Source organism: Terrapene carolina, unplaced genomic scaffold (genome assembly GCF_002925995.2).
Source record: "Terrapene carolina triunguis isolate 2854851 unplaced genomic scaffold, T_m_triunguis-2.0 Scaffold96, whole genome shotgun sequence".
NCBI lineage: Eukaryota > Metazoa > Chordata > Testudines > Emydidae > Terrapene > Terrapene triunguis.
The window spans coordinates 62,094,647-62,120,641 of record NW_020664447.1 but is presented as its reverse complement, the minus strand read 5'-3'; the positions used below and the strand labels follow the sequence as shown (position 1 = coordinate 62,120,641).

Below are 25,995 nucleotides of genomic sequence, written 5' to 3'. Positions count from 1 at the left end.
ACTTGGAGATCTCATCTAGCCCAACAAATTTAAATTGAATTAAAGCATATCTTTTAAAAAGACATCAGCCTTGATTTAAAGTCTGTTTTTAAGAATTGTTCATATAAGTCCAAGGGGTTGTAACTAAGAGGAGTGGGATGAAATGAAAAACCAGGTAAATTTAGGTAAAATATCTGGAAAATCATCCCAACACTGAGATATACAAAACTATGGAACAGTCTTTCCAGGAAAAATGCAGGAAGCCCCATTCCTCGAGTCATATAAAACTGGACTGGACAATGCTCTAGTAAAAATCCTGTAGGGAGCAATCCTACATTTGCTCAAAGGGGGATGGTCTATTGGATCCCTCTCTGGTTCATGACTGTGTGATATGTGCTGTATTAATATTACACATCTGTCTTGAAAGGAGAAATGCTGCGTAGTGCCCATTAGGGAGCTGACAGAGAGAGGGTACTAGGAGGAGGATATTAACAGCCCTTTCTCCTTCCTTAGCCTCTTCCATCCACAGGTTACAAAGCACTTCACAAACCCTAAGGAATCCAGTCTCACAATATCCCTCTGACATAGATCAGTGTTTCCCCTATTTTACAGATAATTGGGTAGGAAATGAGGTACAGAAAGGTGAAGTGATTTTTAGCTAAGGTCACTGAGGTTACGTCTACATGGTGATAAAAGACCCGTGGCAGGCATAGATCAGCTCAGGGGTTATAAAATTGCAATGTAAACCTCCTGGAGCCCAGGCTCTGACACTCTGTGAGTGAGGAGGGTCCAAGATCCAGCCTGAGCCCAAATGTCTACACTGCAATTTTTAGCCCTACAGCCTGAGTCCTGAAAGCCCAAGTCAGCTGGCTTGGGCTCGGAGACTCGGTACTTCATCGCAGTGTAGACATACCTATAGTGAGTTATTGACTGAGCTGGAAATAGGATCCAGGTCTCCTGCTCCTGTTCCCCTGGTTCTAAATACTAGACCACATTCCTTTCCAGGGAATGGGCTGACAGTGAGGATCAGGGATGGCTGTCAAGCTACTCCAGAGAGAATCCTAGAAATCAGAGATTGAAAAGACCTGTTAAGCCTCATCTAGTCCATTGTCCTGTGCCACTGCAGGATTAGTCCTTACAGGACCCCATGTTAGCAAGACCAGCCAGGTCTGTGACCAGGTCTTCTGCAGGTCCATCTTGTATGGCTTTTCCAGTATCTGTTCATTGAGGAAGACGCTATTGGTAGGTATTTCTGTGTGATACATTTTCTGCATGAATAATGCAGGTGGGATATTGTGGGTAACCTTGTGTTACCTGCACAATCTGGGGCACCCTGCCTATACCCTACTGAGAGCTCAAGGCATCACCCAGTCAATTTAGGCACTCCCACCCTTTCCCTTCCAAGGGTTCGGGGCATAAGGCACCTACTCTTACCCATGCGACTCAGGGAGAAACCTGGTCAGTTTAAGTACCCGCCTTTATTCACGGGGCCAAGGACTCTACGGGTCTGCAGGATCTTTTCCCAGCGAAAGAGCCTTACCCAACTGTGCTCTAAACATCTATTTATTAGCAAGACCCAGAGAATACATATACTAAGTAAATCTATTATGCTCACCACTCCCAATATATAGACAAATTTCACCTGGTGGCCAGTCATGATCCACTCGTCTGGGGGTTGCCAGCGATGCCTCTGCATGTCACAGTCATGCAGAGGGTTTGATGTCTTGCAGCTTCTTGTACTGCAGAACAGAGTTGATTCCCAAAGAGTATTGATTTTCATTTACATTATATAGGTAAAACTAACTATCTCCTTCAAATTTAATAAGCCTATCACATTATCCCACACCCCCACATAACAAAAATTGTAACCAATTACACACTGGCCCCTATGTATCCTCCTTCCTGTCCAAGTTTTTTACATTTTAATCTTTCATGTCCAAATTGTAACTTATTTGTGACCTTTTCTGTTTGTGCAGGTGGTCAGCATAAATTTGTGGGTCAGAACTTATCTTATACCATTTGTTGAGTCTCTCTCTGTACCTAAAACTTTCCAGTGCCTGGGTGTCTCTGCTTTACAACCATGGTGGTTATAACTCTTGTTAGGGACATTCCAGAGGTGGGGGTGCTTTATCAGCAGCAGATCATTCTTTTTTTTTTTTTTTTCCAATTTTAGTGATGATCTCCCTGAGTTTCACCCAAGGCTGGTTTAATATGGGGAGGAGTGCGGGGTTTGATTAGATCATAGAATATCAGGGTTGGAAGGGACCTCAGGAGGTCATCTAGTCCAACCCCCTGCTCAAATCAGGACCAATCCCCAACTAACTCAGACAGATTTTTGCCCTAGATCCCTAAATGGCCCCCTCAAGGATTGAACTCACAACCCTGCTAAACCCAATGCTCAAACCACTGAGCTATCCCTCCTCCCAACACTTGGAACGTAGACCTGCTAAGCCTGTTCCTGCCAATCTTACTGGTGTTCACACTCTGCCTCCTTGGTGTTGAGGTTTGAAAGGGTAGCCAGGGTTGTGAAGTTTCATCTACTGAAGTGTGTGTTTGTATTTCAGAGCTCTCTGAAGTCTTGCTACATAGTGGAGGGAAGATCATGCTGGGCTGGCTCCTCCATTACCTCCCTTTCTTCATGATGGGCAGAGTCCTCTACTTTCATCATTACTTTCCTGCCATGCTTTTCTCTAGCATGTTGACAGGTAAATACTGCAAAGCAGAGACCTTGAAGGTAGAGGGGAATAGGAGGCGAGCTGAGTTGGAAGGGGTATTTTTAAAGTGACATAACTAAGAAATCGATTTCTTTTTTCTTTCGGCTCTCTGGTTCAGGGCTAGTGCTTGGAAATGTGTACTGGTTCAAAAGTGTTTTTAGTCCTAGCCGCTTAAGACAGCGAACCCTATACAATTGTCATTTGGATTACCATCTTGATTTGACCTCAGAGAGGCTGCGGCGCTAGTTGATAGGGCATTGGACTGGGATTTAGGAGACCTGGCTTCTTTTCCCTGCTTTGCCACTTTCTTGCTATGTGACTTGGGTGAGTCATTTCACCTCTCCTTGACTCTGTTAGCTCCCTATCTGTTCTGTATCTTGTCTGTTTAGAGTACTTCAGGATAGGGACTGTCTCTTACTATGTTTTTGTATAGTGCTTTGTAATGGGGCCTTGATCTCAGTTGGGACCTCTAGATACTACTGTAATACAAACGGTATATTAAAATAATCCATTTCAATTCCAACATGATTTTTAGCAGTCACTGTCTTCAGACCACTAAGAAATAAAGTTTTATGGCTCTGTAAACTGGAAGGCCCTGTTCTCAAATGGTATAAAGCATTAATCTCTGACCCTGGTAGTACATGAGCCTTCAGCTACTAAAATCATGTTGCACTTGAAATGGAGGAGACAGAAGAAGCAAGATAGTAACTGGAATTATGTAATTTTGTGGTCTGATACCTCTAGCAGTCAGGACTAATCTAAAGTATTTTATTCCAGTGGGAATGTTGGGAAAACCAAATTTCTACTGATAGAAAGCTTCACTTCTTGTGCTAAGGGTTGATAAGAGATCAGACTTTAAAAACAGAATTGGTCCTTTGTTCATATAGAGCTTTATCAGCATTTGTTTGTGACTGAGTGTAGCAAATATAGCCTGCCTCTCTCTCCTGGCTTCCGACATGGTGCCTCTAGTTATGAATTTTATTTCTTTCTCCTAGGAATTACATGGGACACGTTGCTGAAGTTCTGTGCTGGGCGCTTGTCCTGCTCCATGGGGAGGAGGGTGTATACATATGGGACGCTGGCACTAATGTTGCTCATTGTGTACAGGTGAGAGAGCCAGAAGCTGAGCTGCTCCTGCATGTAAAACAACATCTGTTGTCTCAGTGGAAGTGTTGGCTCCTTGACACATGTTGTTTTTAACTTTTCACTCTCCCAACTCCTTTCCCCTTTTTTTCCTCTGTTAAACTCTCGGATAGCAACAAACTCAGCCCTGAACCCTTCATATGAACCAGATTCAGCTTTGACAGCTTTTGTCCATCTCCTGGTAATGACTTTGCAGAAACCTTTTCATTACAGGGAGTCTCTTTGTTTAACCCCGGAGCTCAGTGGGTACAAATGCTGTCAGCTGGACTGACTCCCTTCTTCCCCACAGCTTAGCAGATACAGACTCTGATCCCCATCCGTCATGGTGCCAGACCATCAGTCTATGCTATACTTTAAAAATGTATTGATTAAACATGTTTATAGGCTTCCCAATCCCACCCCACCCATGGTAAGGCCATGTACCTGGCTGTATTAATGTTGTTGAGCGGGAGGGAGAGAGCCCCAAATGGAATCTAAAGCAGCCCAAATGGAAAGCTCCCATAGGTCATCCACATGACTCAGCTGTTTCTGTGACCTTAGTTTTGAGCACTGTGCAGTTAATCAAAACTTGACAGGTGTTTTGATCCTCTCCGCAGCTTCTACCTCTTCCATCCTCTGTCCTATGGGATGGTGGGACCTATGGCTTCAGATCCCAACAGCCCAATGGCAGGGCTCAGGTGGCTGGAATCATGGGAGTTCTAGAGCCAGCGGCAGGAGGCAGCCTGGAACAAGGGAATAAGAAACACAAGAAGTATCAAGTGTCAAGCTGACTCTTGGGCACTTTGAGTCAAATTGCTGTGAAGCACCACTCTGGAGAACTTCGGAGAATCTGCTCCCCATAGTAGCCCATTGTCTCATCACTGGTTTGCACAGTCTGAGTCTTGGCAGAGGATGACCACAAGAAAGACCCTCTGAGTAAGACTCCAGCCATAGGTCCAGTAGATTCTATTTCCGAGGCCAGATACTGCTCAGAAAGAAGACCTGGGTCCTCCGAGCAATGTGTCTTAGAATTTTTGCAGTCATACTTTGGCCTTGCTTTGGCCTGTCTAGCAGCCACACTGGTGTGATTTGGAGGAGTATGTGTTTATATCTGTTGGAGGGTGAGGTTGCACACGTCTGTCTTTGTCTCTGTTCATATGAAAATCACTTGATTGCAGGAAAGAACTGACTGTAGAAAGCACAGTGTCCTGAGACATTAAGGATCTTTTCATATTTAATAACTTTTATTAGTGGTGTTTTATATATATTTTGGAGAATGTCTGGGAACCGCCCTGTCCTAGCCATTTGCATTTCACTGATCTGATGCTGTGTTTCTAGTACCTGGCCGAACTGAAAGTCTCTCAGTGGCTTGAACCCTCCATAAGCCATTGTGCCTTGCCTGTCTCCCAGGCCCTTTGCAAACAGAAGGATTGTTTATCCTTGCATATCCCCTTGCTTTCAGGCCACCTGTAACCACTTATAATAATCACTGTGTAGCTACCTGGCAAACCTCATGACAGCTCAGAGCCAGACAGTTCCAGTTCATCAGTCTTGCAATTCTGCCACAAGCTGCTAAGACGCTCCAAAGATAATTACAGTGAGAGCAGCAAGTTTCTTTTATTGCTTGTCTTGGGTTCTTTGATGGAAGGGCCAGCCTCTTTGGGGATGCACAGATAGGGAACCCTTGCTGACAGCTGTCATTCATCCTTTGATACCAGCAGTTCTACTGCCAGTAACTCTGCGTTGTGTGAGGAAGCTAAGACTTAGCAGTCACTGGAATCTGCAAAGCCTGCTGCTAGTTCTGGGGTATTTAACCACTAATATTCCTCTGCTGAAGGCAGGTTTCTTCTAATGGGAAACTGCACTTCTTGTTACTATGATAAACTGCCAGGCAAATGAGAAGCGGGGAGTGGAGGGAGAGAGAGAAAGCAGAACAAAAACTCTTTGCTTGTCTGGTGAAGAGAGCTCTCTGATGCTGAATCCATCCCTTCCCAGGCAGTGGGGGTGGGTGGGAAGGGACCTGGTCCTCAAACAGGTGTGGGGAAGCTTTTTAATGAGGTATCTATTCCTTTCTTCCTTCCTCCAAATGTTCCTTTTGTTCCACTTCTTTCCCCTAAGTTCACTACTACTGTCCTGTAGCATCCAAAACAAACTGCCTTGAGTCCCAGCTGTGTGTGTCCTTTGAGGGAGCAAGGTTTGCGAGGCAATTTTGCATATGTATCAAGACGATCAAGCCCTTCATTTCAGATTCCCTGCTTTGCCTCTCAACCCTGCTCCTGAATATGTATTGGGTGAGTATCAGTAACAGGTGAGTGTGTCTGAGTTTTAAAGATGAGTTCTGCTATACTCCCTCTCCACTCTCCATGGATTCCAGTGTGTTATCTGTAACACGAAAGGCTGTTGGCATGGAGATTGTGCTAACATCCCCAGACCAGGCTGGATGGCTGTGCTGTATGCTGGGCTGAGGCTTAGTTCAGACCTGCTGTCACTTTAATAGAGGAAATGTAGGAATGTTCAGTTAGGCAGCTGCTTGCCATTGTAACATGCTGGCTCAGTATGTCATATCCGCCTCTAGAGGCCGGTCCACATACAAGATAGGAGCCTACTACTGGTACCAGCTCAAGTGGTATAGGCCTTTGCTTTTGATGCTAAAGGTTTTGAGTTAACCCCTGCTGACAGTCCATGGTGGGGGGTCATTACTGTAATTAACTGCTGGGTTTGATGATCTCTTTCTATTTACTGTGGTGGGAAGTGCTCCCCTCTGGCTTAGCCAAGGCTGCTCAGAGATGATATGTAGGGAAGGAGGATGAGGGAGAGGGTTGAAAACATCACCAAGTCCTGCTTAGTTTGACATGTGGAAAAACAGTAACGGATTATAAACAGGTGGCAATATGACAGGCAGGCATTACACTGCCTCATTTTTAATAATGTTATTGGGTATCTTATACTGCCAGTAAGAACATCAGCTTAATGCTGTGATGTCATTAGAGTAGATTTTTCCTGCAGAAGTCCCACTGCCAATGGGAGGAAGTGCCAGGGGCTCATGTAAAGGGTGGATTGAGATGCAGGATACCCTCAGGCACTGAGGACCCAGCAGTGATATAGACTTGAATGGCAGCAAACCAGTCCCTTGCTACTGAGAAGTAAGAAATCAGTAGGTACCTATGTAGGATGGTCCCAAAGGTAGTTCACACATCTTTGCCATCATAGGACCTTTTAGCTAAGTCAAAATGTTGATTTAGCAACCTCTGTTGATGAGGAGGTGGAGCAGTAAGAACTTCAGGAGAAACATGAGAAAGCTGGGCATCTCCTTGGTCATTATTCCTGTCTCCTCTGCTGTACTAATAGGTCTACTTCGGATTTTGGGGAAGCTTGAGTTGGCTAGATGAAAACACCACCTAACTCAATCTTCCTTCCAGCTTTTTGTGCCCAGGTCAACTTCAGTCTCAGTACAAACAAGAGGCTGCTTGTCTTTGGTGCTGGGAGTTTGGATGCCTCACACTGGAAGTTTCTGACTGGCACAAGAGCTAACCCACTTCTTGGCCCCTGTGCATCCCACTGTCCACATGCGGGGACACATTTAAAAAAAAAAAAAAAAATCTAGTTGTCCCACAATAATGAACAGCCTGTGACCAGACTCTTGAGTTAGGGCGTTAAAAGGACTGCACTCAGACATTAATAACCAGCTTTTTAAAATGGATACAGCCTGGGGGTTCATCCTCTGAATTCTAAGAGCCAAGTCCTCAGCTGGTGCAAATTGATGTTGTTCCCTTGTCTTCAGCAGAGCTATGCTGTCTCACCCCAGCTGAGGATCTGACCCTAAATATCTATTTCTTGAAAAATTCACTGGGCCATCACTGAGAACAAAACAACAGTATCTCTGTGTTTGTGAGCCCTACCAAATCTATTAATGTGTGCTGCCTTTACTGGCACTGCAGCAGCATTTAAGCTTGGACACACTTCCAGAGCTGTGCAGATTTGAAGCAGTGAGTGCAGTGAAACTGACCCTTGCCTTCTCGAGGAGGGAGCTGTTGCTCTGCATTGCCTCTGTTTAGTCAGAGGTCTCCACAAGATCATCTGTAGACTTTCTGCTTGGGTTCTAGGTCTTGATAAACACTAGTTCAATTCAGTCTAACATTCCTGGCTGTGGAATGAGTGCTGGTTCATCTCGAGGACAACTCATTTGTCCCCTTCCCCAGTCATGTGGAAACAGCTAGTGGTGCTTTCACAGGCCAGAAGATGCTGCTGTCTGGAGCAGCTGCTCCCTATGAGGTTTCCCAGGCAGTCATCCATTATTGTTGGGGATGTCATCAAACTCAATCTGTGGAGCCCAAAATGTAAACATCTGCAGGCTTCAAAATTCCCATTCCTGCTCTTTCCTCAGATCTATACTGTAAAACTGTGTTTTCACTTCTCCAGTCTTTGGAGGATACAAAGAAGGACTTGAGTTCCGCATATCCAGCTTATTTTAGGCATTGCATTCACCTGAACGGAGGTTCTATCAGCAATCACTGCAAGGGCACACGTGCCCATTCCAGCAGCAATGACTGAATTAATTCCACAGAGCTAGGAGCTCGTGTCTGTGGGACAGAGCTGTGGTCCTGAAAGTGCCTTTGCTGGGGCAGCCATGGAATACTCACAAATAAACATGTCTGCAGCTCATCATCACTATGTGATGCACCTATCCTCAGACCCGCTAGCAGGAAAACCAGAATCAGTCTGATCTGCAGAGAATTTCTTTTGAAGTCTTAATTGAATGGGTTTGTTTTACTGACATTTCAGAACAAATGAATATGATCCAGCTTTTTATATCCCCTTCTGCCCTCCCTTGTCCCCCCCTCCTCCCCTCCAAAGTCCTGTACTCCTTTCTAGGCTGGTCCATTAATCACTGAGCCCTTTGGATGTGCATCCAGTTTCCAGAAGAGCCTGGACCAGAGTTGAGCTGAGCTGCCATGTCCTGAAGGAACAGAATGCCTGTCAAATGCACGCATGGCAAAGGCCTTGTAGTAGAAAGCTATAATAACTGACTTCTTTAACGGCATCAGTAGAGAGAGTTCAAAGGGTGGGACTCCTGCCAACCTTCCCTCTTGTTTGTGCCTCTGGGAGTCTCATCCAGTGTGTTTCATTGGAGATGAAAGGTGTGCCTGTATTTTCTTCCAAAATGCTCCTATTCATAGCTCTCAAATGTTGGCAGACCTGGTGGCTTCCCTTCCAAGGGTCATGTCCATGTGACTGTTTCTCTGGATGTAATAACCAGCACTGTGTACATGAGCTATGTGCTATGCACCGCTAGAATACCCCTTCTTTTCTCCTCTTATGTCCCTACTGGACCCTGAGCATCCTTCCATGGTGGTTCTGTATCATCATCTGGGGCATCTGGATGGGACTTCCCCCTTCAGAGCAAATGACCCCTCCTTATTGGTCAGGTGTATGTCATGGTGGGGAGGGAGCTGAGGAGTGTTAGAGCATCATAAGGCCCTTTCTCCTTGACGGGGGAAAGATAGATAATGATGCTATCTCCACAGCATGCCCAGCCCCTCTAAACAGCCTTGAAAAGCAAGAAACCAGGACCGAACTGGATCTGTCTCCATGGCAGTAAGACAAGCCGTATGGCTGTCCCTGTGTTACTTTATTTCTGAAATACACTTCATACTCTGTGTTTGGGGGTCAAGGGCTACTGACTGTTGCACATACTATTTTGGAGGGAGCTAAGGGGGGATATTAGTGCTGAAGCCGCTATTGCTATTTTATTTATGTAGACTCCTAAAAGTTAGGCAGGCAGGTTTACCCTGTCATATTAAGGGAGTGATCTAGGCTCTATCCTGGAAAATTTACCCAAAACTGAACAGAAGTTTGGAGATAAAGTGATGATGGGCTTCTTTTGTGACCCAACCTTCTGCATTATGAACCTTACTAATGCTGCTAATATTAATGTATTTTGTTTGTTTTTGTGTATGTCTCTATACATGTATTATTTGACTGCAGGCTCCAATTCTCTTCAGTTGCAGAGCAGCGTGGTATACTAAATGCAGTGTATTAAATGGATGGGATAGAGCTCCCTTGAACTAAAAATCATTTTGTAAAGGAATTCACAGAAAATCAGAGGTAGAATTTGGACTTTAGTTTTGTAATAAATAACTCTTCTTTCAAATGTCTTGTTCTTTTCACTTCTGTATTTTTATTTCCCCCCCTTACACAGATGTAAAGCTGTGGCATGAAGTTTAAATGCCACAGCTCTGTCACAGAATAGGGGCTAGACCAGTTTCAGTGGTGCCCAGGTGTTCTGCAATGCAACCTATGGCCACCCTCAATTTTAATACAGAAGGACTACAAGTCCCAGCAGGCGTTTCTTCACCTCAGTCTAAACGGTGAATATGTGTAAGTACGGTGCCCATGGAAACGAAGAAGAGCCATTTGGATGAAGATGAAGCATTGCTTGCTAACACTGGTAGTCTTCACAGACCATACCTTCATATAAAAGATGAGACCAGTTGTAATATGTATAATATGCTTTATGCCATGCCAATTTGGTGTAGCCTTCAGACTCCTCATTGGTTACCTATGAGTCTCGGCTGGGCAAAGCTCAGGTACATGATCTGTTCTAGCAGGGAGTCAGATATGCCCAATGATTAAACCTTGTTCCTAGTGGGTATTGGTCCACATTACAAAAACCAATACAAAATTCATTATAAATGCAGTCCCGTGCAATGGGACAGGCCCATGTCAGGATCCTGACATGGGCAGTCAGGGCAAAGGGTCAGAATAGGGTCAAACCTGAGGCAGAGCGAAGTGGAGGATTTTGTAGTCAAGTTCCAGGTCAGGGTCGATACCGATGATTGGGAGTGGGTGAGGGTTTGGGTGATGACGTAAGTAAGAATCAAATTGAGGTGAGGTCAAAGCCAGGAGTTCAAAAGCAAAGAGCAGAAATGGTCATAGCAGCTCCTGGAGATCCATGCTGTTGCTTGCTTCCTGGAATGCCGCTTGGGTTTATATAATCAAGAGCCATGAGGCTGCTGCCTGTCAGACCCTTTGAGGCAGGACTTTCCATGGTGTGTCCACAGCGGGTCATGGGTTGTGGAGTGCAGGTTGGTTATATCTGGTGCTGGGTGGCAGCATGGAGGAGTCTGCTGTCTGGCAGCTCTGTGGGCCTGAGTTTGAGACCTGGTGGACCTTACAACTTCTGGACTACAGTAACAGGAGATGGTGTAGATCAGGACTGGAGCCTCCAAGACTGGAATAGCAGCATAATGCCTGCCTCACATGTCATAGCAGTAAAAAGATTTAAAAGCTTATATCAGTAGTACATTACAGACGTCCATGAATGTTGTGCTAGAACTTCATAAAGTGCAAGTTACTGCACATTTAGAGAGGTGTCCAAGCTGCAGCATCTTACTTGAAGAAAGCTCAAAATAAAGAGGACAGCATGGAGTAACAAGATAATAAATGGTATGGGAGAGACAGATGTATCAAAATGTTAGTGTTCCTATGGCACCTAAAGGTAAATCTATCATGTGACTGCTAGAAGAGGGATGTTTCACCTTTTCTGTTAACCCAATTCCTTAATTGAGTGGGAGTTGGTTGATTCAGTGATTTAGTGTATCAAATGTATTAAAACCAAACTTGAGGCTCTAGTTGAGGGTGTGCAATAGACCACAACTAGGAATTGTGGGGAAAGCGGAGGGAACACATGTAAGAGAAGGAGAGCTTGAAGGAGAGCTTATTTTACAAAGAGAGTAGTTACCAGGTAGAGTGGACTTCCAACTGACAGGATAGAACAAAACAGCAGTAGTATAGCTGAAGGAAAAACTGCATGTCTCTCTGGAATTTACTAAGATCAGGGACTGTTAGTTTTTGTGTATACGAGTAGCCAACCTCCAGAAAGAGTTGGGGAACTTTTTGCTGGGTAACAGAGTTTTCTTTTTACATTTCCCTCTTCTTTATCATATATAACTAACATATATAAAGTGTGTGTGTGCAGATAGATCGATGTAGCTCAACATGTAAAATGTTTAAAAGTAGAATACAAAAGGTCTTCCAGACATGAAGGGCTTGCTGTAGCTGTTCTGTGTTACCTGGCAGCTCTGAAGTGCAATGGCAGATCTGTGTGGAAGAAGTTTGCCTAGCCTAGCCCCTGGTCCAAATAGTTGTACAAGTCAAACAGCCTTTTCTAGCCCTGGGTCTATGCTGAATTCTCATTTTCATGAGCACCAAACTCACAGACTATCAGGGTTTAAGCCAATGGCTAACTACTAGAGATTAGACCTAGACGTAATATGGTGTGTGGATTATCCCACATCTGCCTACTGCGGTGTTCTTACACCTTTCTCTGAAGGATCCGATACTGGCCTGATCTGATCCATTATAGCAATAACGATGTCTGGCAAAGTTTGAGTGTAATGAAAAGGGAAATTCTTAATGGTTTCATATTGAAATATCCAGCCTGATCTAATTTTTCTTTCAGACTATGTATTCAAATGACTGAGCTTTAGGAATTGGGTGGGCCAGATAAAGAATATTTTAATCATTCTTATTCCTAAACTGAATGTGAGGCTCGTATTCACTGTATTCTTTTTATATATGGTATAATATCGAAGACTAGGAAAGAGATTTATTAAGGGATTCCAAAGCTTAAGAGAGGAGCAAAGGCTTTAGCCGTTGGAAGTGGCTGATGTGTTTCCTGGATACAAATGAGATAAATGGCTGAAGTTGGGAAGATTTGGGGAATTAGAGTTGTGAGAATGAGAGAAAGAGGAGGCATCTCTATAGTACTTAGTATTACTGGAGTCCATTGTGCTAAGAATAATAACGTTTGAGGATTTCCTTCAGAGGGTGACTGACGTTGGCAGTATGGGGAGGGGCAAGAGGGAGATTTACAGACTTGTGAAATGTGGGAGGCAAAAAATAGTTGGACAAGTCAAACAGCTGCTGTTTTGACAGTAAGTAGGTATACGAAATTTGAGTGGAGGACAGAGATGATGGCCGCAGTTTGGGGAGTGAGGAGAGGTGGGAGATAGAAGAGGTGGATTCATACATTTTTAAGGCCAGAAGGCACCATTAGATCATCTAGTCTGATCTCCTGTATAGCACAGGCCATTACATTTCAGCCAGTTATCCCTGTATTCAACCCAGTAACTTGTGTTTGGCTAAAGCATATAATCAAGAGTGACATCTTGATCTGAAGACCTCAAGAGATAGAAAATCCACCACTTCCCTGGGTAGTTTGTTCCATTGTTAATCAACCTCACTATTGAAAATGTGTGCCTTATTTCCAATTTGAATTTCCCTGGCTTTAGCTTCTAGCCCTTGGTTCCTGTTATGCTTTTCCCTGCTAGATTAAAGAGCTCTGTAGTATCTAGTATTTCCTCCCCGTGAAAGGTACATATGCACTGTCATCAAGTCACCTCTCAGTCTTCTTTTTGATAAGCTAAACAGATGTTTCTCACTGTAAGACATTTTGTCCAGCCCTCAAATCATTTTGTATATGTGTGGCTCTTTTTTGCACCCTCTCCAATTTTTCAACATCCTTTAAAATATATGGACACCAGAACTGTATGCGGTATTCCCGTATTGGTGTCACCAATGCCATTGTGAAGGTAAGGAATACCATTCGACTGAGGTCAGAGGTCAGCAGCTGGCTGGCTGATTAGCCCTGCCCACTGCACCTGGGAGATGACCTGCATCTCTTAACTGGCTGATTCTCATAAAAGGAGGAGCAGGACGGGGAGCTGCAATACCTGCCAGAAGATGGAGCTACTCTGGGAGGAACTACTCGCAGAAACAAAAATGGACAGAAGAGAGACTGTGGGAAGTCCTATTATCAAAAGGCTCTGAGGTAAACCAGGAATTTATGTGGGGTGAGACACAAACTTGGGGAAGTTTTGATCTTGTTTGCTGAGGAGACTTTGAAATAAAAAAGAAAACCACAACTGACCCTGCTGGAAACTACCTTTCCTGGACTCGGTGGGAAGGTTCCAGGCAGAATTCCCCAGGGAGGGTGCTGGCTCAGCAAGGCCAAGCCAAGGTCCAGCTGGAAGAGGGCACTAGAAAGAGGCCCCAATCTCTTTACAGCCATATACAAAAATAAAATCACCTCCCTGCTCCTACTCCCACTACTCCCATTTGGTGGGAAGACAATCATCCTTGAACTCCAAGGGATTGCTGACAACTCCCTTGTTTATACATCCAAGGATCACATTGCCCTTTTTGCCACAGCAATAGCAACAGTTGTCTGTCTACTATCACCCCTAAGTCCTTTGTAGAGTCACTGCTATCCAGGATACATCCCCCCATTCTGTAGGTAGACCCTGCATTCTTTATTCCTAGATGTGTGACTTTACATTTGGCTGTATTCAAACACATTTTGTTTCAGTGGGCCCAGTCTACCAAGATATCCAGATCACTATATGACTGCCCTGTCCTCCTCATTATTTACCACTCCATCAATTTTGATGTCATCCACAACGTTTATCAGCACTGATTTTATATTTACTCACAGATCATTGATAAAAAATATTGAATTTCATCAGGCCTAGAACCCCATTACAACCTCCCCGCCCATTGACAATTACTTACTTAACAAGATCTGCCAGTTCTTAATCCATTTAATTTTATGTAGTGGTAATTTTTTCATCAGAATATAGCCTCGTACTAAATCAAAAGCCTTACAAAAGTATAAGTCTATTACAGTCTATTATAAGTCCAAAGTTATCTTTATCAACCAAATTTGTGATCATATCAAAAAAATGAAATCAGGTTTGTTTGACAAGACCTATACATCACAGTTCAGGGCAACTGAACCTGTATTTTCCCCCTTGTAGTCCATCAAGCGCATCCTCTCTTAGGCTTCTGGCTCCCCAACTGTCACCTCTCTTGGGCAGAGACATAGATTTTAAGGTCAGAAGGGACCATCTAGACTTGACTTCCTGCACATTGCATGACACAGATCCTCACCCACCCACTCCTGTAATAGACCCCTAACCTCTGTCTAAATTGCTTAAGTCCTCAAATCATGGTTTAAAGCAGGGGTGGGCAAACTACGTCCCACGCGCTGGATCAGGCCCTTCAGGGCTTTGGATCCGACCTGTAGATTGCCACCCCTTGGCGCCGCGGGCCCCACGCTGCTCCCGGAAGCGGCCGGCACCACGTCCCTGCAGCCCCTGAGGGGGAGGAGTGGACAGAGGGCTCTGTGCGCTGCCCTCGCCTGCAGGCACCGCCCCCCGCAGCTCCCATTGGCTGGGAACGGGGAACCGTGGACAATGGGAGCTTCGGGGAAGGTACCCGCAGGCGAAGGCAGTGCACGGAGCCTTCTGCCCACTCCCCCGCCCCCCAGGGGCCATAGGGACGTGGTGCCGACTGCTTCCGGGAGCGGCGCAAGGCCAGGGCAGGCAGGGAGCCTGTTTTTAGCCCCACTGTGCACCGCTGCCACCCTGGAGCTGCTCCAACTAAGCAGCACTGGGCCGGAGCCTGCATCCCGAACCCCTCCTGCACCCCGCACCCCCAACCCCCCGCCCTGAGCCCCCTGCCACACCCCTCCTGCACCTCATACCCCCTGCCGTGAGGCACCTGCCTCCACCCCAATCCCCTGCCCTGAGCCCCCCCCCGCACTCTGCACTCCCCCCGCACCCCAACCTCCTGCCCTGAGCCCCCTGCACCCCACACCCCTCCCTGCACCCCAAATCCCTGCCCTGAGCCCCCTCGTACACCTCCTGTGCCCCAGCCCTGAGCCCCCTCCTGCACACTGCACCCCCTCCCACACCCTGCACTCCTTCCCACATCCCAACCCCATGCCCCAGCTCTACATTCATGGCCCTGCATGCAATTTCCCCACCCAGATGTGCATAGGCGCCAACTTTCCCCGGTGCCGGTGGGAGCTCATGCCCCCTGGCCCCGCCCCAACTCCACCCTTGCCCTGCCCCTGCCCCACCCTCATTCCAACCCCTTCCCCAAAGTCCCTGCCCCAATGCCGCCTCCTCCCTGCTCCTATTGGACCCTTTCCCCAAATCCCCGCCCCGGCCCCACCTCTTCCCCGAGTGCACCACATTCCCCTCTCTCCCAGCGGTTGCTGTGTGAATCAGCTGTTTCGTGGTGCAAGTGCTGGGAGCCAGGGGGGAAAAGCGGTCACACAGTGCGCCCAGGGGAGGAGGTGGAGGCGGAGGTGAGCTGGGGCGGGGAGCTCCGGTGGGTGCTAAGCACCCACCAATTTTTCCCCATGGGTGCTCCAGCCCCGGAGCACCCACGGAGTCGGCGTCTATGCAGATGTGGCCCTTGGGTCAAAAAGTTTGTCCACCCCTGGTTTAAAGACTTCAAGTTACAGAGAATTCACCATTTACACTAGTTTAAACCTGCAAGTGATCCGTGCCCCACGCTGCAGAGGAAGATGAAAACCCCCAGGGTCTCTGCCAATCTGACCCAGAGGAAAATTCCTTCCTGACCCCAAGTATGGCGATCAGTTAGACCCTGAGCATGTGGGCAAGACTCACCAGACAGACACATGGGAAAGAATTCTCTGTAGTAACTCAGAGCCCTCCCCAGCTAATGTCCCATCTCCAACAGTTGGAGATATTTGCTGCTAGCAGTCGCAGATATGCTAAATGCCATTGTAGGCAGTCTCATCATACCATCCCCTCCATAAATTTATCAAGCTCAGTCTTGAAGCCAGTTAGGTTTTTTGCCCCCACTGCTCCCCTTGGAAGGCTATTCCAGAACTTCTTTCCTGTGATGGTTAGAAACCTTCTTCTAATTTCAAGGCTAAACTTGCCAGTTTATATCCATTTGTTCTTGTGTCCACATTGACGCTTAACTTAAATAACTCCTCTCCCTCCCAGGTATTTATCCCTCTGATGTATTTATAGAGAGCAATCATATCTCCCCTCAGCCTTCTTTTGGTTAGGCTAAACAAACCAAGCTCTTTGAGTCTCCTCCCATGCATCGCTCTCTCTCTCCTGATCTGACTACACAGTTCCCTGCCTATACTATGAAATCCCCAGCAAATCCAACTGTCTCAGCGGCCCTGTTTTACTTTTCTCTTCGGACTATAAACCGCATAATCGCCACAGTTCAGTTACCACACAGCGCTTTCTAAGCAAGCACATTTATTCTTAAGATGAAAGCACTACAGAGAAAATATTCAAAACAATAAAAGAATCTACACACATGCTAACAAGCTTACCAGAGGTCACCCAAACTCCAACAAGGGCTCTGGCAGGTGAACAGACCTTCAAATCTCTCAAAGGGTTTTTTTTTTTTCTTGTAGCTACAAGTTCATAGCTACCTTGGCTCAGAACAAGCACAGCCATGAATCTGAGTTACTCTTTTATCCAGTTTTGGTGTTTGATCTCCTCGAGGCATAGCTTCAAAAGGATGCGTCTGGAGGTGGGTAATTTGAATTCCTCTCCTTCCAAGTATTTCTTAGAAAATCCACTCAACTAAAAGTTCAATCTTGTTTTAAAAGACTCTGTTGAAGCTCGTAACACTTCCCAGGATTTGCTTTAGTCCTTCTCTCCCTTAAAGAAGTTATTTACAATGCCACAATTATATATTTTTTTAAAACAATAAATTCCTAAGATACTTAAAGTAATTCAGTAAGATTTGTTCAGGAAATTGCCATATCTATCACACTATTTTCCATAAACCATGTTGGCTGGCATTAATTATATTCTCATCCTTTTAATTCTTAATTTGATCTCATATCAACTATTCCATTGTTTTGTGCAGGACTGATATCAGGCTAACCAGCCTATAACTACCCAGGTCATTCTGTTTGCTCTTTTTGAATATTAGCACATTGACACTCTTCCAGTCCTCTGGAATTTCCCCAGTATGCCAAGATTTATTAAAAATTAATGTAAGATGAACAGAGATCTCCTCAGCCAACTCTTCTAGGACTCTTAGGTGCAAGTTATCTGGTTCTGCTAAATTAGAAATATTTATCCCTAGCAGATGCTGTTTAACATTTTTCTTAGTTACTAATGGACTGTACTTCATACTCATGTGATAAGAGTGCATCATCCTGCTTCTTTCCAAAAGCAGAACATAAATATGTTTTGAACTCTTCTGTCTTTTGTTTCTGGCGTTTGGGGACGTCTCTTCCCATGAAGTAGCAGCATGTAGTTCTTGTTGGAACCAGGAACTGAGGTGGCTGAACCAGGCAAAGTGAAAAAGTACTCGAACAGTGAAGGGGAAATCCTGTACCTAGAAGTAATACTCAAGGTTGAATTCAGAAAACAAATAGCCTAGCACTGAAGCAAAGGGGTTGCCATATTGACATAGCTCTACAGTAGAGGAATGGATGCTGTCAGTCACATAAGATCTGTTTGATAGGTGGAGCAAAGCCAGTCTCCTGAAATGCAACTGAAGTACGTTGGGTGATTGAGGGAGATGCCTTGGCAGCAATAAGAAGAAAGGATGAGGATAGAGACAGAACTTGGATTAGAAAAGGGATGATCTATGAGCATTTCAAAGAAAGGTTGTATCAGTGCTTCTGAAATGGGTAAAAGATAGAAGGGAAACTACTGAGGAAGCTCCTTTGGGAAGTGCATGAGAAAAGAAAATTTTCCTCAAGCTTTTTTCTGAGTGAGAAATAATTGGGTTGGGCCAGTGGGTGATGAAAGAAATTAAGTGCCAAATTGAGCCCTGATGGAAGCAGCTGGAATCCCTGGGAGTTGGGATTGCTTCTGATTTGAGGTAGGGAGGCTTAAAAAGCCGTGGTTGTGGTTACTTTCTCAAAGGCCATGCTCTGATAGCAGGGGCAGAGATCATTGATTCTAGCTGTGATAGAGCATAGGACTGAGGCATGAGGTGAATAATGATGTAGCTAAGGCTTGTTGTGTGTCTGGAGTCTAGAGATAATGCTGAACTGGTCAGACAGCTGCCTTCCCAGTGCCTGAAGATACTAACAGCTTTACACGCAGTCCCCTTTGGATTCTCTGGCTGGGTCATGTGCTATCATCCTTGGATCGTTCTCAGCTGTTTGTTTATATACATTTCTCTTCTCATCGGAGCCCTGTGAGAAGAATCCCTGGATATTTAGCAGCAAAAGAGAGTCTATGGACACTTTTTTTCTTTTTTGCTCTGATTTTAATCTCCTGCTGTGGCTCAACTCTTCAATGTCATCATCGCTGCCCTGTGTCTCCCCACAGGCACGATGGCAGGCAAAGAACACTGCAGCTGTTGCCCTTACCATTTACGTGCAAGATTATTCCCCGCTACATCTCTTTGCCTTCTTGTTATGCAACTGGATTTGTGATTGGCCTTGCTACTGAGCCGTGCCTGAGGGGGGAGCAGGGATGAGTCGTAGGAACATTTCATATGCTTTCTTGCCACCTGAGGATGTGGGGGAAAGGGAGGGCAGCTGTTACAGTGCACAGCTATAACAGAGAGACCGGGGAGCTTGGGGGAAGAAAGGGGGTGAACCTAGCCCAGGAATCAGGCACTAAGGTGAGCTGAGAGCCTAGAGAAGTGTTGTCAGAACTGCAAGCATTATTCATGAGGACCTGCAGATGTTGAATTTGAAATGAGAAATAGTCTGGAGGGGGATTGTTTAAATTACTTGAAAATTGCCACAATAAAGATGAAAACTAAGTGTCACAGCATAATGGGCAAAGTGGAATCAGATCCAGGCCCTCGATGGGGAGAAAGGATGGTTTGGTGATCTGAGCACAGGACTGGAAGTCAGGATTTACTGAGGTTATTCCTAGTTCTTCCGTAGTCTTTACTGTGTGACTGTGAGCAGGTCACTTTTGTGCCTCAGTTTCCCCTTCTGGTAAACATGTATGAATCTTCACAAAAGAGGTTGTTAGTGTTTATAAAGCAATTTGAGATGCTTGGGTTGAAGGGGCTGAAAAGCTGATTATTAGTCTAAAGGAATGGATTACTATTAGATTGCTTTTGTGCTTCAGACAAAAGCATGCCTGCTGAGCACAGTGTCCATGGAGGTCAGTGAGACTGACTGGAAATTCCCCTTGCCTAACTATGGTATAAACTGGTGTCTGGGATGGATCTGTTCTCTCCCAGAACTTCTGCCCTACCCCGGTTGATACATTGCAGAAACCTGAGAGGATTTTACAGCAGGACTGAGCTCTAAGACCATAGAAATGAAGCCAAGGGGTTTGGGTGACATCACAGTAGGCGCAAAGGCCGTGGAAGCCTGCAGAGTGCGCCTGACCTCTTTGATGGGTCCCTTGGTGGTTTGAGGTGTTTGAAGGCTCACTAAAGATTTGAAAAAGCAATACCCTTTTGTTTTTTGATTTTAAACTCCCCTGCAGATCCTCCGTGTGCTGACAGCACCTCCAGTGCCGTGGCAGCAAGGAACTCCTCTGACAGTGGAATAGCTGCAAGGGAGAGGCTGCTTTGTATGCAGGTGAGACCAGTGCCATGTGAAACTCCTCCTGAGACCTCACTGCTGGCAATTGCATGAGCATGTGTCATCTCCGGGTTTCAAATGTTCTCCACCCTTGAGCTCTCCCCATCTCCCACCTCCAACCCCCCTGCAAATTCATATCTTTCTGAGCTGGGGGCTTGGTAGAGATAAGCAGTTGCCGAAGCAAGAGTGTTCGCTTTTTAATTAAAACTGGAAATAGTAGTGCTGGTTAAAGGTGCCAAAGTAACAGTGCTGGAGGCTGGTGTTTCTCCTATAGCATGAGTAGTGGCAGGGCACTGGAACAATTTGTATATGCGGGTGCTGAGAGCCATTGAACCAAACCGTAAATCCTGTATATGATGGAAACCACTTCAAGCCAGGGGGTGCGGCAGCACTTCTAGTTCCAGCTCCTCTGTGGCAAGGGAAACTGCCCCTTTGAGCTTCTGTCCTGGCCTGAAGGGACCACCACTAGGGGAGAGATGGGAGTTAATTCTCCAGACCCCATTCAGGCAGTGGTCTCTCTGCTGAGCCTTCCACCGAGGGGGCTAATTAGTGTCAACTGTCATGGTGGTTTTCCACTAGGACTGTCCTAAGCCCTGCCCTTCATGTCAGTTGGCACACATGTAAGAGATGGTGCTGATTGTGCTCTGTGGCTTATTCAGAGACATCAGTAACTTGGCTGTTTTAATATTGTTTTGTCTGTGAGTGCGGAACATGGGACTTGAACTGGCCTCCTAGGTCATCAAGTCCAGACTTCTGCTTTTGCAGGCAAACTTTCTCATGATCCTGTTCACAAATTTATCAAGCCCCATCTAAAAACTACTCTGTTAACCTCCCAATCAGAGTTGTGGGGGCAATTCCAGAACCTCACTCCTCTGATAGTTCGAAATTTCCTTCTAATTTCCAGCCTCAATTTATTTGTGGCCAGTCTATGCCCATAAAACTGCTCTGTGAGACTATGGTGAGATTATGGGCAAGTCACCTGGCTTCCCATTACAATCATGGCCTTGTTGCTATTGCTTAGGATGCTTCTTCCACAAAGAGCAACTGATGAATCTGTATTTGTTTATCAGCCCGGGAAGGAAATGGCCATATCTTCAGAAAGGAGCCTCCTTGAAATGACCCCTTCCTATGGTCCTGGGGATTGTGCCCCAGATCCTAAACAAGCTTCAGCAAAGCAATCAGCAGTGTCCCCGTGTCTCTCCTGTCTTTCTCCTACAACATCTCCAAATTCCAGCCCCCTTTCGTTCTCACTGCCCCAGATCATATTGAGGACCTGATCATCCCTTGCGTTGACTATTGTAACCTCCTTTTCTTTTACTTCTCTTTCTCTCCCCTCCCCCAGCTTTCAGTCTATCCAAAATGCTGCTGAGAAAATAATCTACTTAGTTTGATGCTCTAACTACCTCTTTCCCCTCTTCAAATCCCTCCTCCACTGGCTTCATTTCTCCTTCTACAGCAACATCAACTTCTTGCTCTCCTCTGCAAGGTTCTCCCAACATAGCTCTTGCTTACAATTCTGTTATCATCTCTTGTTAGCAGGGGTCAGATGGAGGTGGGGGAAAAGTGATGATACTTTCCCAATCTTTGCCGACAACGCAAGCTCTATATACTCATGACATCAAAATGAAATGCCATTCATAGTACATTGTGCAGATTTTCATAATATGGGAGCCCTCCTTCTTTCCTGTGTGCTTTGATCAACCAGGGAATAGTTAAGACTGTTAACATATACATAGCTGTCATTAGGCTTCAGTGTTAACACCAATTGCAATAACATGCCATATCACACCTCTCTCAGAACTGTTGCTTCAGGCTGCCTTCAGATTTGGGCAGTGATCACTGCATTGGTTTACATTCATTTCACATTTTGAAGGTTTCCTTTGCAATCATAAGGGCTGGAGAATTTAATTTTTTGAAAAATGAGAGCTCATTCTGCCCCACAACATGGCAGCCCCCAGGGAAAAGTACTCAGTATTGTCCACCCCAAGTGTTACTCCTGGTGGAATTCTGCACCACTGTGCATGCGCAGAATTCATGGCCCCTGCAGATATCTTTGCTTCCTTGCAGAAAAATGGCTTTCTGACAGGGAAGCAAAGGGTAGCCACAAGAGCAGTCATGCGACCCTCCCCTGCAGTATGTTTCGGGTGCCCAGGGCAGCCGGCAGAGAGGTAAATCACTCTGGGGTGGGGGTGGGACTAGGGAAAACCCAGCTGGTGGCTCCTACCCTGTGCTGGGCTCAGCTGCTAGTCCCGGCTGGGCTGGGGAGGACAGGACTTCCTTGTCCTCTGCATGGCATCTGGGGGGCAGGTCAGACCCACCCCCAGATTTCTCCTCAGCTGCAGGGGGAGGGATCACTGTATGGGGAGTTGCTCCCCCATCCGTCCAACCCCCGTGCATCCAGACCCCCTCATACCTAGACCCTCCTGTCAAGCCTCACCCCCCACACACACCCAGAGCCCCCCACCGAGCCCCATTTACCCTGCACCTGGACCACCCCAACGAGCCACCCGGATCCCCTTTCCACCGAGCCCCAACCTGCACCCAGATTGCCCTACACAGAACCCTCCCAACCCACACTTGGATCCCCTCACACTAAGCCCCTCCACACTAGGATCCTGCTGGGCTGAGCCTGCCTGCCCACACGTGGTGCACCTGGCACGGAGGGACAAGGCACTGGGGTGTTTCTGAGGCAGGCTTGGTCCTTGCTCTGTGTCAGGGTTGGGTGCAGCCTCAGTGCTGAGTCCACGTCACGGGGGGGAGCTGCAGAGTGATCTTCTACCTCTGTGCAGCCAGTGACCTGTGCTCCCCAATGCCTCCACGTTTATTTGACACATAAAATTTGCAGAATTTTAAAATATTGTGTGCAGAATTTTTATTTTTTTGGTGCAGAATGTCCTCAGGAGTAAAGTGTTCAGAGATCCTGAGTCAGGCCCCCAAAGTCATAAGATTGACTTTAATCCTCCCCCCCCAATTCATGATTTTTAAGTTTGGTTCTTTTTATTCACCTTCTGAGCCTTTACAGTGCACTTGGGTCACATTATCAGGCTTTTCTTTGCCACCACGAGGGTTAGATATTTACTCCTCCCTCCCCCCCCCCCCCCCCCCCGCCGCCAGATGAGATCTGGGATTCTCACATTCACTTGCCTACAGCGGGACTTTAAGAAAATACCAAATATTACAAGCGTTGTGATAACAGCAATAAGAAGTTGGCAACATGAAATACGGGCTCATCAAGCTCCCGTGAACTGGCTCTGACTGACCCATGCTTGTTGCTCTGCCCTACCCTCACACCCACTACTATCATCAGAGTGCCTGCAAAGTGCGCCTTGATGTCAGCAACTCCATCCCTGCCCCAGTGCATCTTGCATCCTCCTCTCTACAACACTTGTTTCAAACGTCCCATTTTTGATTAACGCCAAGTGGTGTTTGTATCAATGTAAAAGACCCTCTGCACCAACCTGCTTCCTCCTTCAGCTCCCCAAAGTGCATTGTTTGCTTGAATTGGTTTGTTTGATTAGATTGTCAGCTCCTTGCCCGGGCAAGACTAAGGTTCCCCTTGGTCCATGCAGAGCTGTGCACGTTGATGGCATGGAATCTGTTTTACCATCTCAAATCTCAGTGGCCAAAGATCTGGGAGTCCAACTGGAACCCTTAAATCCTAGCAGCTAGGCCAATATCTGAGCTATTATTAGTACTGGGCTACTGGGATTGTAGTCTTGTTCAGATCACTAGACCATCTCCCTGTATGATGAACCATTCTTCTGGGTAATCTTGCCCAGTCTCTGGGAGGCAATGTGGGGTCTCGAAAGTAGCCATGTAAAGCTGGGGGAAATGAGAAGGTTACTTTGGTATCTCCAGAGATGCCACTGGAAGAAGGAAAGAAATCTTTGTGACAGATATGCCAATTTCCTGCTATATCTGTGGGTCATCTTACTATATTAAGTTTATGTATCGTTGTGGACCAGGGATTGTATATAATTCCACGGAGGACCACAGCCTCTCCAGGAACTAAGAATGGTGCGGGGTGATTAGGCAAATTCATTCAAGTTGTAACACCTCCAGAATGGTAATACCTCTTGAAGAGCAGGGGCGCTGGAACAATTTGTATATAGGGGTGCTGAGAGCCACTGAACCAAACTGTAAACCCAGTATATGATGGAAACCACTTCATCCCAGGGGGTGCTGCAGTACCCCCAACACCTGTGCGGGAGAGGCTTGTCTATACTGGTTCAAACTGAATTCTCCAGAGGCCAACAGATAAAGGAAGGACTTTGGATAAATAGGCTTATCCAGCAAATGGACAGGACCTTCTGTCCCCAAATCCCCAGCTACTGGAGACGGGATGCTAGATGTGGAGGGCTCTGAGTTACTACAGAGAATTCTTTCCCAGGTATCTTCCTGGTGTGCCTTGCCAACATGCTCAGGGTCTAACTGTTCACCATATCTGAGGTCAGGAAGGAATTTTCTCCCAGGTCAGATTGACTGAGACCCTGGGTTCTTTTTGCCTTCCTCTGCAGCATGGGACATGGGTCACTTGCAGGTTTAAACTAGTGTAAATGGTGGATTCTCTGTAACTACAACCACCTCTCCTTCCCCCCCTCCTTCCCGCTCAGCCCCCCCCCCACTCACCGCGTGTGTCCCACCTCTTCTCCCTGCTCAGCCCTCCCGCCACCGCTCACCGTGTGTTTCCTTCCTCTCCTTCCCCCTCCTTTCCGCTCAGTCACCCTCCCACTGCTCACCGTGTGTGTCCCACCTCTCCTTCCTCCCTCCTTCCCGCTCAGCCCCCGCCACTGGTCACCACATGTTTCCTTCCTCTCCTTCCCCCATCTCCCCACTCAAGCAGAGGGGTGGGCAAGCAGGGAGGTGTGGAAGGAGAGGAGGGACACACTTGGTGAGTGGTGGCGGGGACCTCCAGAGAGGGGAGTGGAGTGCTAAAGAGGAGCAGCCAGTCAGTGGCGGGCAGAGAAAGCTGAACTTTTATATGCGCCATGCTGGTTCTCAGGCGGCTGAGGAGGCAATATCTGCTACACAGCTTCCCAGGTTCATTGGTAATCTTCCTGGGGAGTCCAAGGGACCTGGGAAGCTGAGTAGCAGATACCGCCTCCTCAGCCGCCCGGGAACCTGCATGGCGCATAATAAATAAGCAAAAACCTCCAGCGGAAGCCCACTCCCAGCAGGGAGGGGAAGAGGCGGGGCCCCCACGGCCCAGATGTCTGGTGGCAGGAGAGGCGATGGCTGTGCCAGGGGAGGCTTAGCCTCCCCATGCCTATTATACCTGCTGTCCATGAGCACAGTACAAGCATTGCCCATGATTGGCTGCCTAGAATCCTGCTAACCACTGTAGTGTAGAGAGAGAGAGAGAGCCTGGAGCACTGGGCCTGGTGCAAGACCTGAGGCTGAACCAAAGTCAGGCCCTGTGTCGAAGCAGATGCTTACAAGTTCACTGTCTGATACGTGAGCTTGGCAATAGTATTGCTAGTGTTGCTAAATCACAGGCACTCCTAAGAAGCACTAGGCACTGGGTATTCATGTAAACACATTCCAGAAAGTTAGCACAGGCCTACCCTAATATGGAGTTATGGTATAAACACCCTCCTTGAAAATGGTACAGGGACACGCTAACCCATCTTAAGATAAGCTCAGGATGACAGGATCAGGGCCGGCTCCAGGCACCAGCTTGGCAAGCAGGTGCTTGGGGTGGCCACTCCGGAGAGGGGCGGCAGGTCCAGCTATTCGGCGGCAATTTGGCGGACGGTCCCTCACTCCCACTCGGAGCGAAGGACCTTCCGCCGAATTGCCACCGCAGATCGCGATAGCGGC

At 46.7% G+C, this 25,995-nt stretch overlaps 1 protein-coding gene across 6 annotated transcripts in view; it reads left to right on the top strand.

Annotated features, from left to right (window-relative positions):
- POMT2 (protein O-mannosyltransferase 2) overlaps window positions 1–5,930 on the top strand; it is a 41,925-nt gene extending 35,995 nt beyond the window's left edge. For all 6 annotated transcript variants that reach the window (XM_029911459.1, XM_029911458.1, XM_024192807.3 and 3 more), the window contains 3 exons: window positions 2,544–2,684; window positions 3,689–3,800; window positions 4,433–5,930. In XM_029911459.1, the coding sequence (XP_029767319.1) occupies window positions 2,544–2,684; window positions 3,689–3,800; window positions 4,433–4,538 (359 nt within the window). In that variant the 3' untranslated portion in view covers window positions 4,539–5,930. The remainder of the gene's footprint in view (window positions 1–2,543; window positions 2,685–3,688; window positions 3,801–4,432) is intronic.
- Window positions 5,931–25,995: the final 20,065 nt, after the last annotated feature.